Source organism: Macaca mulatta, chromosome 1 (assembly GCF_049350105.2).
Source record: "Macaca mulatta isolate MMU2019108-1 chromosome 1, T2T-MMU8v2.0, whole genome shotgun sequence".
Classification (NCBI taxonomy): Eukaryota; Metazoa; Chordata; class Mammalia; order Primates; family Cercopithecidae; genus Macaca; species Macaca mulatta.
This window is the reverse complement of record NC_133406.1, coordinates 43,576,512-43,589,486: the sequence shown is the minus strand read 5'-3', so window position 1 is coordinate 43,589,486 and position 12,975 is coordinate 43,576,512. Positions and strand designations below refer to the sequence as shown.

Here is a 12,975-nt window from a genome sequence, read left to right as displayed (position 1 = left end):
GTGTTCCTGCCAAAATGCAAAACCCCTACATATAATCATGAGGAAATGTTAGGCAAATCCAAATTCAATTGTCTTCTCTAAAATGGTTGGCCTGTACACTAAAAAATATCAAGTTCTAGGGGTGTGCCCAAGATGGCCGAATAGGAACAGCTCCAGCCTCCAGCTCCCAGCGTGAGCGACACAGAATACGGTGATTTCTGCATTTTCAACTGAGGTACTGGGTTCATCTCAGTGGGTCTTGTCGGACAGTTGGTGCTGGTCCGTGGGTGCAGCCTGACAAGTGAGAGCTGAAGTAGGGTGAGGCATCACCTCACCTGGGAAGCACAAGGGGGAAGGGAATTCCTTTTCTTAGCCAAAGGAAATTGAGACACACAATACCTGGAAAATCAGGTAACTCCCACCCTAATACTATGCTTTACCAAGGTTCTTAGCAAACGGCACACCAGGAGATTATATCCCACATCTGGCCCGGAAGGTCCCATGCCTACGGAGCCTCCCTCATTGCTAGCATAGCAGTCTGAGATCTAACTGCAAGGCGGCAGCAAGGCTGGGGGAGGGGCACCGGCCATTGCTGAGGCTTAAGTAGATAAAGCCACTGGGAAGCTCGAATTGGGTGGAGCCCACCACAGCTCAAGGAGGCTGGCCTGCCTCTGTAGACTCCTCCTCTAGGGACAGGTCATAGCTAAACAAAAAGCAGCAGAAACCTCAGCAGAGGTAAATGCCCCCATCTGACAGCTTTGAAGAGAGCAGTGGATCTCCCAGCACGGAGGTTGAGATCTGAGAACAACTGACAGACTGCCTGCTCAAGTGGGTCCCTGACCCCTGAGTAGCCTAACTGGGAGACATCCCCCACTAGGTGCAGACCGACACCTCACAACTCACACAGCGGGGTACATGCATGAGACGAAGCTTCCAGAGCAAGAATCAGACAGCAACACTTGCTGTTTGGCAACATTCTATCTTCTGCAGCCTCCACTGCTGATACCCAGGCAAACAGGGTCTGGAGTGGACCTCAAGCAAACTCCAACAGAACTGCAGCTGAAGGTCCTGATTGTTAGAAGGAAAACTAACAAACAGAAAGGACACCCACACCAAAACCCCATCAGTACATCACCATCATCAAAGACCAAAGGCAGATAAAACCACAAAGATGGGGAAAAAGCAGTGCAGAAAAGCTGGAAATTCAAAAAATCAGAGCACATCTCCCCCTCCAAAGATATGCAGCTCATTGCCAGCAACAGAACAAAGCTGGACGGAGAATGACTTGGACGAGTCGAGAGAAGGTTTCAGTAGATCCAACTTCTCAGAGCTAAAAGAGGAACTACGTAACCAGTGCAAAGAAACTAAAAACCTTGAAAAAAGAATGGATGAATGGATAACTAGAATAATCAATGTAGAGAAGTCCTTAAAAGAACTGATAGAGATGAAAACCATAACACGAGAACTACGTGACAAATGCACAAGCTTCAGTAACCAACTCGATCATCTGGAAGAGAGTATCAGCGCTTGAAGATCAAATGAATGAAATGAAGCAAGAAGAGAAGTGTAGAGAAAAAAGAGTAAAAATAAATGAACAAAGCCTCCAAGAAATATGGGATTATGTGAAAAGACCAAATCTATGTCTGATTGGTGTGCCTGAAAGTGACGGGGAAAACGGAACCAAGTTGGAAAACACTCTGCAGGATATCATCCTGGAGAACTTCCCCAACCTAGTAAGGCAGGCCAACATTCAAATCCAGGAAATGCAGAGAATGCCACAAAGATACTCCTCGAGAAGAGCAACTCCAAGACACATAATTGTCAGATTCACCAAAGTTGAAATGAAGGAAAAAATGTGAAGGGCAGCCAGAGAGAAAGGTCGGGTAACCTACAAAGGGAAGCCCATCAGACTAACAGCAGATCTCTTGGCAGAAACTCTCCAAGCCAGAAGAGAGTGGGGGCCAATATTCAATATTTTTAAAGAAAATAATTTTCAACCCAGAATTTCATATCCAGCCAAACTAAGTTTCATAAGTGAAGGAGAAATAAAATCCTTTACAGACAAGCAAATGCTTAGAGGTTTTGTCACCACCAGGCCTGCCCTACAAGAGATCCTGAAGGAAGCACTAAACATGGAAAGGAACAACAGGTACCAGCGATTGCAAAAACATGTCAAAATGTAAAGTCCACCAATGCTAGGAAGAAACTGCATCAACTAGCGAGCAAAATAACCAGCTAATATCATAATGACAAGACACAGACTGGCAAACTGGATAAAGAGTCAAGACCCATCAGTTTGCTGCATTCAGGAGACCCATCTCACATGGAGAGACATGCATAGGCTCAAAATAAAGGGATGGAGGAATATCTACCAAGCAAATGGAAAACAAAAAAAAGCAGGGGTTGCAATCCTAGTCTCTGATAAAACAGACTTTAAACCATCAAAGATCAAAAGAGACAAAGAAGGCCATTACATAATGGGAAAGGGATCAATTCCTCAGTAAGAGCTAACTATCCTAAATATATATGCACCCAATACAGGAGCACCCAGATTCATAAAGCCAGTCCTTAGAGACTTGCAAAGAGACTTTGACATGCAATAATAACGGGAAACTTTAACACCTCACTGTCAACATTAGACAGATTAACGAGACAGAAAGTCAACAAGGATATCCAGGAATTGAACTCAACTCTGTACCAAGCAGACCTAATAGACATCTACAGAACTCTCCACCCCAAATGAACAGAATATACATTCTTCTCAGCACCACATTGCACCTATTCCAAAACTGACCACATAGTTAGAAGTAAAGCACTCCTCAGCAAATGTACAAGAACAGAAATTATAACCAACTGTCTCTCAGACCACAGTGCTATCAAACTAGAACTCAGGACTAAGAAACTCAATCAAAACTGCCCCTGAATGACTACTGGGTACCTAACGAAATGAAGGCAGAAATAAAGATGTTCTTTGAAACCAATGAGAACAAAGATACAACACACCAGAATCTCTGGGACATATTTAAAGCAGTGTGTAGAGGGAAATTTATAGCACTAAATGCCCACAAGAGAAAGCAGGAAAGATCTAAAATTGACACCCTAGCATCACGATTAAAAGAACTAGAGAAGCAAGAGCAAACACATTCAAAAGCTAGCAGAAGGCAAGAAATAACTAAGATCAGAGCAGAACTGAAGGAGATAGAGACACAAAAAAACCCTTCAAAAAAATCCATGAATCCAGGAGCTGGTTTTTGAAAAGATCAACAAAATTGATAGACCACTAGCAAGACTAATAAAGAAAAGAGAGAAGAATCAAATAGATGCAATAAAAAATGATAAAGGGGATATCACCACTGACCCCACAGAAATACAAACTACCATCAGAGAATACTATAAACACCTCTATGCAAATAAACTAGAAAACCTAGAAGAAATGGACAATTTCCTGGACACTTACACTCTCCCAAGACTAAACCAGGAAGAAGTTGAATCCCTGAATAGACCAATAGCAGGCTCTGAAATTGAGGAAATAATTAAAAGCCTACCAACCAAAAAAACTTCAGGACCAGACAGATTCACAGCCGAATTCTACCAGAGGTACAAGGAGGAGTTGGTACCATTCCTTCTGAAACTATTCCAATCAATAGAAAAAGAGGGAATCCTCCCTAACTCATTTTATGAGGCCAACATCATCCTGATACCAAAGCCTGACAGAGATACAACAAAAAGAATTTTAGACCAATATCCCTGATGAACATCGATGCAAAAATCCTCAATAAAATACTGGCAAACCGCATCTAGCAGCACATCAAAAAGCTTATCCACCATGATCAAGTGGGCTTAATCCCTGGGATGCAAGGCTGGTTCAACATATGCAAATCAATAAATGTAATCCAGCATATAAATAGAACCAAAGACAAAAATCACATGATTATCTCAATAGATGCAAAAAAGGCCGTTGACAAAATTCAACAGCCTTTCATGATAAAAACTCAATAAATTTGGTATTGATGGAACGTATCTCAAAATAATAAGAGCTATTTATGACAAAACCACAGCCAATATCATACTGAATGGGCAAAAGCTGGAAGCATTCCCTTTGAAAACTGGCACAAGACAGGGATGCCCTCTCTCACCACTCCTATTCAACATAGTGTTGGAAGTTCTGGCTAGGGCAATCAGACAAGAGAAAGAAATAAAGAGTATTCAGTTAGGAAAAGAAAAAGTCAAATTGTCCCTGTTTGTGGATGACATGATTGTATATTTAGAAAACCCCATTGTCTCAGCCCAAAATCTCCTTAAGCTAATAAGCAACTTCAGCAAAGTCTCAGGATACAAAATCAATGTGCAAATATCACAAGCATTCTTATACATCAGTAACAGACAGAGAGCCAAATCATGAATGAACTCCCATTCACAATAGCTTCAAAGAGAATAAAATACATAGGAATCCAACTTACAAGGGATGTAAAGGACCTCTTCAAGGAGAACTACAATCCACTGCTCAGTGAAATAAAAGAGGACACAAACAATTGGAAGAACATTTCATGCTCATGGATAGGAAGAATCAATACTGTGAAAATGGCCATACTGCCCAAGGTAATTTATAGATTCAATGCCATCCCCATCAAGCTACCAATGAGTTTCTTCACAGAATTGGAAAAAACTGCTTTAAAGTTCATATGGAACCAAAAAAGACCCTGCATTGCCAAGACAATCCTAAGCCAAAAGAACAAAGCTGGAAGCATCATGCTACCTGACTTCAAACTATACTACAAGGCTACAGTAACCAAAATAACATGGTACTGGTACCAAAACAGAGATGTAGACCAATGGAACAGAACAGAGTCCTCAGAAATAATACCACACATCTATAGCCATCTGATCTTTGACAAACCTGACAAAAACAAGAAATGGGGAAAGGATTCCCTATTTAATAAATGGTGCTGGGAAAATTGGCTAGCCATAAGTAGAAAGCTGAAACTAGATCCTTTCCTTACTCCTTATACGAAAATTAATTCAAGATGGATTAGAGACTTAAATGTTAGACCTAAAACCATAAAAACCCTAGAAGAAAACCTAGGTAATACCATTCAGGACATAGGCATGGGCAAGGACTTCATGTCGAAAACACCTAAAGCAACGGCAATAAAAGCCAAAATTGACAAATGGGATCTAATTAAACTAAAGAGCTCCTGCACAGCAAAAGAAACTACCATCAGAGTGAACAGGCAACCTACAGAATGGGAGAAAATTTTTGCAATCTACTCATCTGACAAAGGGCTAATGTCCAGAACCTACAAAGAACTCAATCAAATTTACAAGAAAAAACAACCCCATCAAAAAGTGAGCAAAGGATATGAACAAACACTTCTCAAAAGAAGACATTTATACAGTCAACAGACACATGAAAAAATGCTCATCACTTGCCATGAGAGAAATGCAAATCAAAACCACAATGAGATACTATCTCACACCAGTTAGAATGGTGATCATTAAAAAAATCAGGAAACAACAGGTGCTGGAGAAGATGTGGAGAAATAGGAACAATTTTACACTACTGGTGGGACTGTAAACTAGTTCAGTCATTGTGGAAAACAGTGTGGCGATTCCTCAAGGATCTAGAACTAGAAATACCATTTGACCCAGCCATCCCATTACTAGGGATATACCCAAAGGATTGTAAGTCATGCTGCTATAAGGACACATGCACATGTATGTTTATTGCGGCACTATTCGCAATAGCAAAGACTTGGAATCAACCCAAATGTCCATCAGTGACAGACTGGATTAAGAAAATGTGGCATATACACACCATGGAATACTATGCAGCCATAAAAAAGGATGAGTTTGTGTCTTTTGTAGGGACATGGATGCAGCTGGAAACCATTATTCTCAGCAAACTATCTCAAGAACAGAAAACCAAATACTGCATGTTCTCACTCATAGGTGGGAATTGAACAATGAGATCACTTGGAGACAGGAAGGGGAACATCACACACCAGGTCCTATTGTGGGGAAGGGGGATAGCATTAGGAGATATACCTAATGTAAATGACGAGTTAATGGGTGCAGCACAACAACATGGCCCATGTATACATACGTAACAAAGCTGCACATTGTGCACATGTACCCTAGAACTTAAAGTATAATTAAAAAAAAATATATCAAGTTCATGAAAGAAAAAGACTGAGAAAATTTTCCAATTAAAAGAGACTAACGGGACACAACAAATAAGTACAAGTGTGATCCTGGATCGGATCTTGGAATGGGGGATAAAAGAGTTATAAATGATATTACTGGGACAACTGGCAAAATTTGAATATGGCCTATGGATTACATAACAAGATTAGATAATGAAATGAGGTAACAGTAGTATCAATGTTAAATTTCCCAATTTTGATCACTGTACTATGTTCATGAAAGAGAATGTCCTTGTTTCAGGAAATACACAAAATTTCACCTAGATAGTGTTATATAGAAATTATCTGTACTCTTCTTGCAACTCTTTTGTAAATTCAACATTGTTAGAAATGAATTGTACCAAAAGCAAGTATCTTCTGCCCCTGATATTTTCACGTACCTCCTGGATGAGAAAGGCTATCTTAGGCTGGCGCCCATTTTGCAGTGGTGAGCTGAGAAATGTTTAACAACCAGCTCTCTAGGGGTGAGGAGGAAAACTTGTAGCATTGCTAATTTTTGTGGTATAGATACTCCTACTACAGCTGATACTTACCTACCAATATGGCATCAGTAAATTTTCATACATGCTCTTATCGGGAAGAAATACATGCTTTCATTGAATGGCTCTAGGACACCACCGACACTGTGCTCAAAAAATAGCTAAATTCAATTGGTTTAGGGGCTAGGGGAAATAACTAGAGAAAGCCTTTTAAAAAAATACAAGCCAATAAAATAGTGAACAAAACAACAGCAACTAAGCAAACAGACAGTAGTAAGCGAAGTGTTACTCAACATGAAGAGAAAAGACTGATTTTTATTTTAGGATATTTACAAATATCATTTAGTTATTATATAGTTATTATAGATGACAAATTACACAAAATTGCTCAATCAAGTATTTCCTGCTCTTTTAAGTTTAGAACATAATGTTATTACAACCAGCTTTTAAATTCTTTAAGACTAAAATAAATGGCTTCTCATTTATTTTAAGATTTCAGGACAGTACTTCGTTTTTGTAATGTAATCAAAGTTCCGAATTGCAAATCCAGATACCTACAATTTAAATAAGCTTGGTAATTAGATCAACCTGAGTTCAAAACTTTGATTCGCTTTTTATTAGCTATCTATCCTTAGTGAATCACTGAACATTATTTTCTAAATCTTTCCTCATCTGCACAATAGGATGCAATACCCAATGTAGTGAATACCTGTCCCATTTTGGTTTGTCACTCTTTCTCTTTCTGACATTCCAGCTAAGATATCTCTCCAAGTTGTACTCCATCATTTCAAGTCTCTGAGTTTTTTGGGTATGCTGATCAAAACTGGAAAGATACTGTTTATTATTTTAACTTTAGCAACTAGAACAGTGTCTTGATGACAAAGTAAGCACTCAATAAATATTTGTTGGATGAATGAATAAATAAATGAACAGCTCCTCTACTTTGCATGATTTCTTTCTCTGCCCCACTTTACACTAGGTAGACAGTTCACCCAAGCTGGCTATTAGAATACCCTGGACTCACTTGAGTTCAGGTGTAAGCATGTGACCCGAACAAAAGCAAACAGGGTTCCTTCCCAGAGACTGATAGGAATTCTGAGAGACAAGGGAACTCTTTTTCTCTGAGGCCTCACTTATATTATAAGGCCCCTGTGAGCCAGTAGCTGTCAGCAGTCATTGTTTCCACCACATGGAAAGAGTTTAATAGCGAATAAAGCCAAAGAGAGGAAAGCAGAGATAAGAGATGGACATGCTAGTAAAAGCACTCTCCAAATCCTTGGATTCAATTACACCTGAAAAGTTTTCTACTTAGACTTAAGTTTGATTTGTCACTTTACTTGGAAAGAGTGCTAAGACACAAAATCAATAATAATATGCAATATTAACAATATAAAGCACTTAGCATGGTTCCTATTGTATGGTAAGTATTTAGTGAATGACAGCGATTAGCATTTACCCCTCACCAGTTGTGTGTTTCTGGGCAAGTCTTTAACCTCTCTAGGGTTCATTTTCCTCACCTCAAAATGGATGGCTGGATTAGATGTTACTTTATGACCTTGTCAATACTTATGTTTTCTTTACATGAGTGAGAAATACACTCCAGTTTGGACCTTTTCTTCATGTTCAATTAAAGCAGGTATTTTGCTTAACATCAATGAATGCCATACTTTTACAAGTTTCTCCATAAAAGAGAGCTAAGAATATAGTGAATGAACATATTCTCAAGGGTACAGGCCATAACATCTTTTTACAATGAAGAAGAAAAGGCAAATGTAATTTTTTCCTAGGAGTTAAGATAGAAAAGTTTTGTTTATCCTAGTATTATTGGTGGGTTCTCACCTGGGCAAGGCCTGATGTTGCACATAATTATTTCCACAGCATTCCCTTCACATGGCCGCCCACCATGCTGAGCTGATGGATTATTGCAAGTCCTGGTCCTGGTTCGGTTGCCATGTCCACAGCTCCTTGTGCATTCTTCCCAGGGACTCCATTCCGACCAGCTACCATCCACTATACAAAGGTGAACCATTACACCATCAGGTATATTTCAATCGGGAGTACTCACACTGGGGTAATCCATAGGTAGAAAACAGAAATGAAGGTCTATTAAACACATGCCTATCAGTTAAATAAGGAGGTGTACCTGGACACGGCTTATTTTGACAGTTTCGCGTTTCCAAATCTGAACCTTGGCAGGGCTTCCCACCATTGGCTGGAAGGGGCTGGTTGCACAGACGACTCCTCTTTTGGATGCCTTTTCCACAGGTGACACTGCAGGCTCTCCATGCAGACCACTGGGAAAATCCACCATGAACTGCAAGTAAAACATTGTCCTTTGTCTTAGCTTTGCAAATAAAATATTGTAAAGGAGATTTCATTTAAGATATGCGCTGGTTACAGAGCTAAATATATAGTTGTTGAGAAATAGCTTATGAAATCTCTCCTTTAAGGTAAAATTAAAATCCAACAGAGAAGAACTTCTGTTAGCTAGAGTTTCTTCTCAGATCTCATCCTCACTCACTTGCACATGGCTGCTGGAAGAGTTAGAGACCAACGAGTTTACAAACTGCTTACCTTTTGGACATAAGTCATTCTTTAAAGCGAAAACATATACATTGATTTCTGAGAATAGATTTGACTTAGTTGTGAATCAGAAATTTAGTTTGGGATTTTAAATTAAAACCTTGACATTTTGAAGCTCTAAAATATGTATTGGTTTAGGCCCTTCAATCTGTAAATTTTGATGATTTTTTCCTCTCCCCAACACCTAAAAGTATCTTAAGGTGACAGGCGACTTGGACTAAAGTGCTTAATAATTTCCATGATTTGAGTCACCCCAGGTACTGTTTACTATGAATATTCCTCTGATCACACTCACCCTGGACTATGACTGGCACTCTGACAAGGACAGAACCCATTAAGTTTCGAGCAACACATTCAAATTCAGAGGTATCGTCTTTCTGAGCATCAGCAATATACAACGAGTTGTTGGACAACATGTTAACCCGGTCATCCCAGGAAATAGAGTGCCCTTGACGGGACCATGTAATGGTTGGTTGAGGCTCTCCAGTTGCCTGACAATTCAATATGACTTTGCCACCAGCATTAATAACAGTTTCCACTGGCTCAAGAGTGATAATAGGAGGACCTACGGAAAAAAAGCACATAGTGTCTCAGTTTTTGTGGAGTTATAACATTTTTTATCATGTATTATACAGTAACATTATTTTGAAAAAAGTGGTTGATTTGTTTATAAAACACTCTTGCTTCCCAACTAAGATTGTAGATTATAATTGCTGTTGATACAATTTTCATAATTCTTTTTTATTTAGTAAATGTCAAAAATTTAAAATTCCTGAGCAGATTAGCCTAGAGCATGGGCTCTAGAGTCACGTTTCCCAGATTCAAATTCTGTGTCTGCTCCTTACTGCCTCTCTCAGCCCCGTGTCCTTAAAAATGGTGCCTACTTCAGAGGATTCCTGTTAGACTCAACAAGAGGATGTGACTACAACTTTTGCATACAGTACTCTTAGTTACTATTGTTATTTTTGTCTGTGTTTTATATGGTGAATATTCACTTTTTTCTTTTGATCATTTTTGAGGTAAAGAGTCATTAACTCTTTTTTTTTTTTTTTTTTTTTTTTTTAGCCAGAGTCTCCCTTTGTCACCTAGGCTGGAGTGCAGTGGCATGATCTTGACTCCCTGCAACCTCTGCCTCCAGGGTTCAAGCAATTCTCCTGCCTCAGCCTCCCGAGTAGCTGGGACTACAAGTGCCCGCCACTATGCCTGGCTAATTAACTCATTCTTTTATCACTGGCCATCATTCATTTATTCAGTAAACATGTACTGAAAGCCTGCTATTTGCCAGCATTGTGCTGGGTGCTAAGAGTATATAGAGAAAAGATATTATTTCTAGTCTCAAGGAGCTCATAGGACCACTGATAAGATAGACTTGTGCTATAGCATACCTATAGAATTAATGTGTACTAACATGGGAGCATAAACAACAGTAACAATATATCAAACAAAAGCATGCCACTGGAAATAGAGAGGAAAAGGAAGACATATCCAATAATTAGTAAGAAAGTAGAAATGATAGAACTTTGTTACAGACTGGTATGGGTTAAAGGGAAGAACTGATGACTACAGGGTTTTGATTTGAAGAATATGGTATATTTGGGCAATGCAATAGCATACACCAGAAGAACAGATTTGTGGATAGGGAGTAAGGAATGATAATTTGCATCCATTTAGGACTATTGAGCTTGAGGTATCTGTAAGACATTCATATAGAGATGTCTACGTAACAGGGATATTCATATCTAGAGCTCAGAATAAAGATGAGCAATAAATATATATGTGTGAGTCTTTCATAGTGAATAAGATTGTTTCAGAAGAGAGTCTAAAATGAGAAGAGCGCCAAAGACAGAAACAATTGCAACAGCATTATTTAAGAGATGGACAGAAGCAAGCTTATAAATGATACTCAGAACCAATCACTGAGGTAGGAAGAAAATCAGGAGAAAAATGGTATTCTGGTAACCAAAAAGGAAGGAGGGAGATGTTAACAGTGTCTACAGTGAATGACAGTGGTTCCAGTAAAGCCCTTGGAAAGATTGTAAAAGGAACTGCATGCAACTGCTGGCAGAATGTTTGTCTATATTGGTCTACAGTCCCAAGAAAGATAGAATATGACAGACTTCATTGGAAGAAGAGACTTGAACTGGATTTTCAAAAATAAGTAAGGTTATTTGAACAGAGAGGAGAGGGGAGAACACTTGGAGAGAAAGACACAACATGGAGATGGATTTAGCTCTTTTTCTTTTTCAAGACAATGAACGAATAGAAAGGATGGTTCACCCTGAAGAGTAACAGCATACAGGGTTTTAAACATTGGTTCAAATCTTAAAATAAGAAAGGTTTTCATTTAAATAAGAAAGCAAAGGGGGCAGCATATACATTCTTGAGAAGGATCATGGTGGGATGAGAGCGGTGTTTTAGTGACATTGATTTGTTCAGTGGAATGATTTGTTCAGTGAGTGATAATATCTGATAATTCAAGGTGGTGGCTGCATATTTTAGACTGAGAAGTGCATCTAGAATAAATAGAATACAAATAAGACAAAAATAGAATAAAAATGTGTTTTGTTGTGATATTAACATGTTAGTTTTTTCTGCAAAGGTATCAGTGACATGTTGTCTTTTAAAAAAGTACTTCACCTGAGGTTTGACTCTCTTAGCAAGTGTCATATAAAGCATTATTCTGACTTATGCTCATCACCCTACACAATGCCTTCTAACTGATGTTTTTATTAACCTCCAGAAACTTTCAGGGCCAGTGCCTTTATTTCTCTCCTAGTTTCCAGATTACATTATGTATTCAATAAACTGTTGCTGCATAAAGTAAATACCTCAGGTTTATCTCTCCACACTAAGTGACAACGTGACTAAATAAGCTTGTCTGCTCATATCAAAATGGCCAAAGTATCAAATAAACTCAGAACTTTAATTTAGATACCATATTGAACATTCCCAATTGCATATAAAGCTATAAATTAATACAATAAAATTCCACATGTACATACTTCGATTGAATTAATTCCATCATTCACATAATAATTACAAACACTTTAAATAATAATATAGCTTCTGGTACTTTAATCCTAATTTGAATCAAATTATATTTTTGACTAATATGCCTCACTTACTAAAATGAATTTATTGTCAGTATGTGCAGATGAGCTGCTCTCATGTAGCTTTTCTTAAACTGGGTCAGTGCTATTGTGTAGTGTCCTACCTACATTCACTTTTTATTGGAAAATGTGGCATATTATATTCTCCCCTTGTTGGGCCATAATTCACATCAACATATTAACATTTCTAGAAAATTTGCAGTAAAGAAATTTGGTATGCCTAAGGAGGGCTGAGCACATAGTAACTGTTCTTTATATATTTAATAAATAAAAGAACTCTGTTTAATTCATTTTTTCTCAGAATTGTTTGAACATAGAACCCTATTTTTTCCTAATGACATCCCATGTTATCATTTGATAGACATGTTCTTTAGTGAAACATTGTATTAGATACTATCATCTATTCAATGTCTTACAGAATTATTTAGTTTGGCAAACAGCTAACTAATCTAGAGCATCTCTCAATAGTGATAAAGAAAATGTAAACTCATCCTGTTAAATACTGAGCCTAGTCACAAAATGACTTGACTTGCTTAAATTCTCAACCCAATGACATTGTCTTAGGGTCAGCCCCTTAAGTGATTCTGTAAACTCTCCAGTGGGCCATTGGAGTATTCTATG

General features: G+C 38.4%; 1 protein-coding gene across 3 annotated transcripts in view; it reads right to left on the bottom strand.

The window, feature by feature from the left end:
* The window catches only part of HMCN1 (hemicentin 1), a 455,102-nt gene that overhangs the window by 43,767 nt on the left and 398,360 nt on the right, over positions 1 to 12,975 (bottom strand). For all 3 annotated transcript variants that reach the window (XM_015121897.3, XM_015121910.3, XM_028851450.2), the window contains 3 exons: positions 9,540 to 9,809; positions 8,805 to 8,975; positions 8,501 to 8,671 (listed from right to left, as the gene is read on the bottom strand). In XM_015121897.3, coding sequence (XP_014977383.3) covers positions 8,501 to 8,671; positions 8,805 to 8,975; positions 9,540 to 9,809 — 612 coding nt within the window. The remainder of the gene's footprint in view (positions 1 to 8,500; positions 8,672 to 8,804; positions 8,976 to 9,539; positions 9,810 to 12,975) is intronic.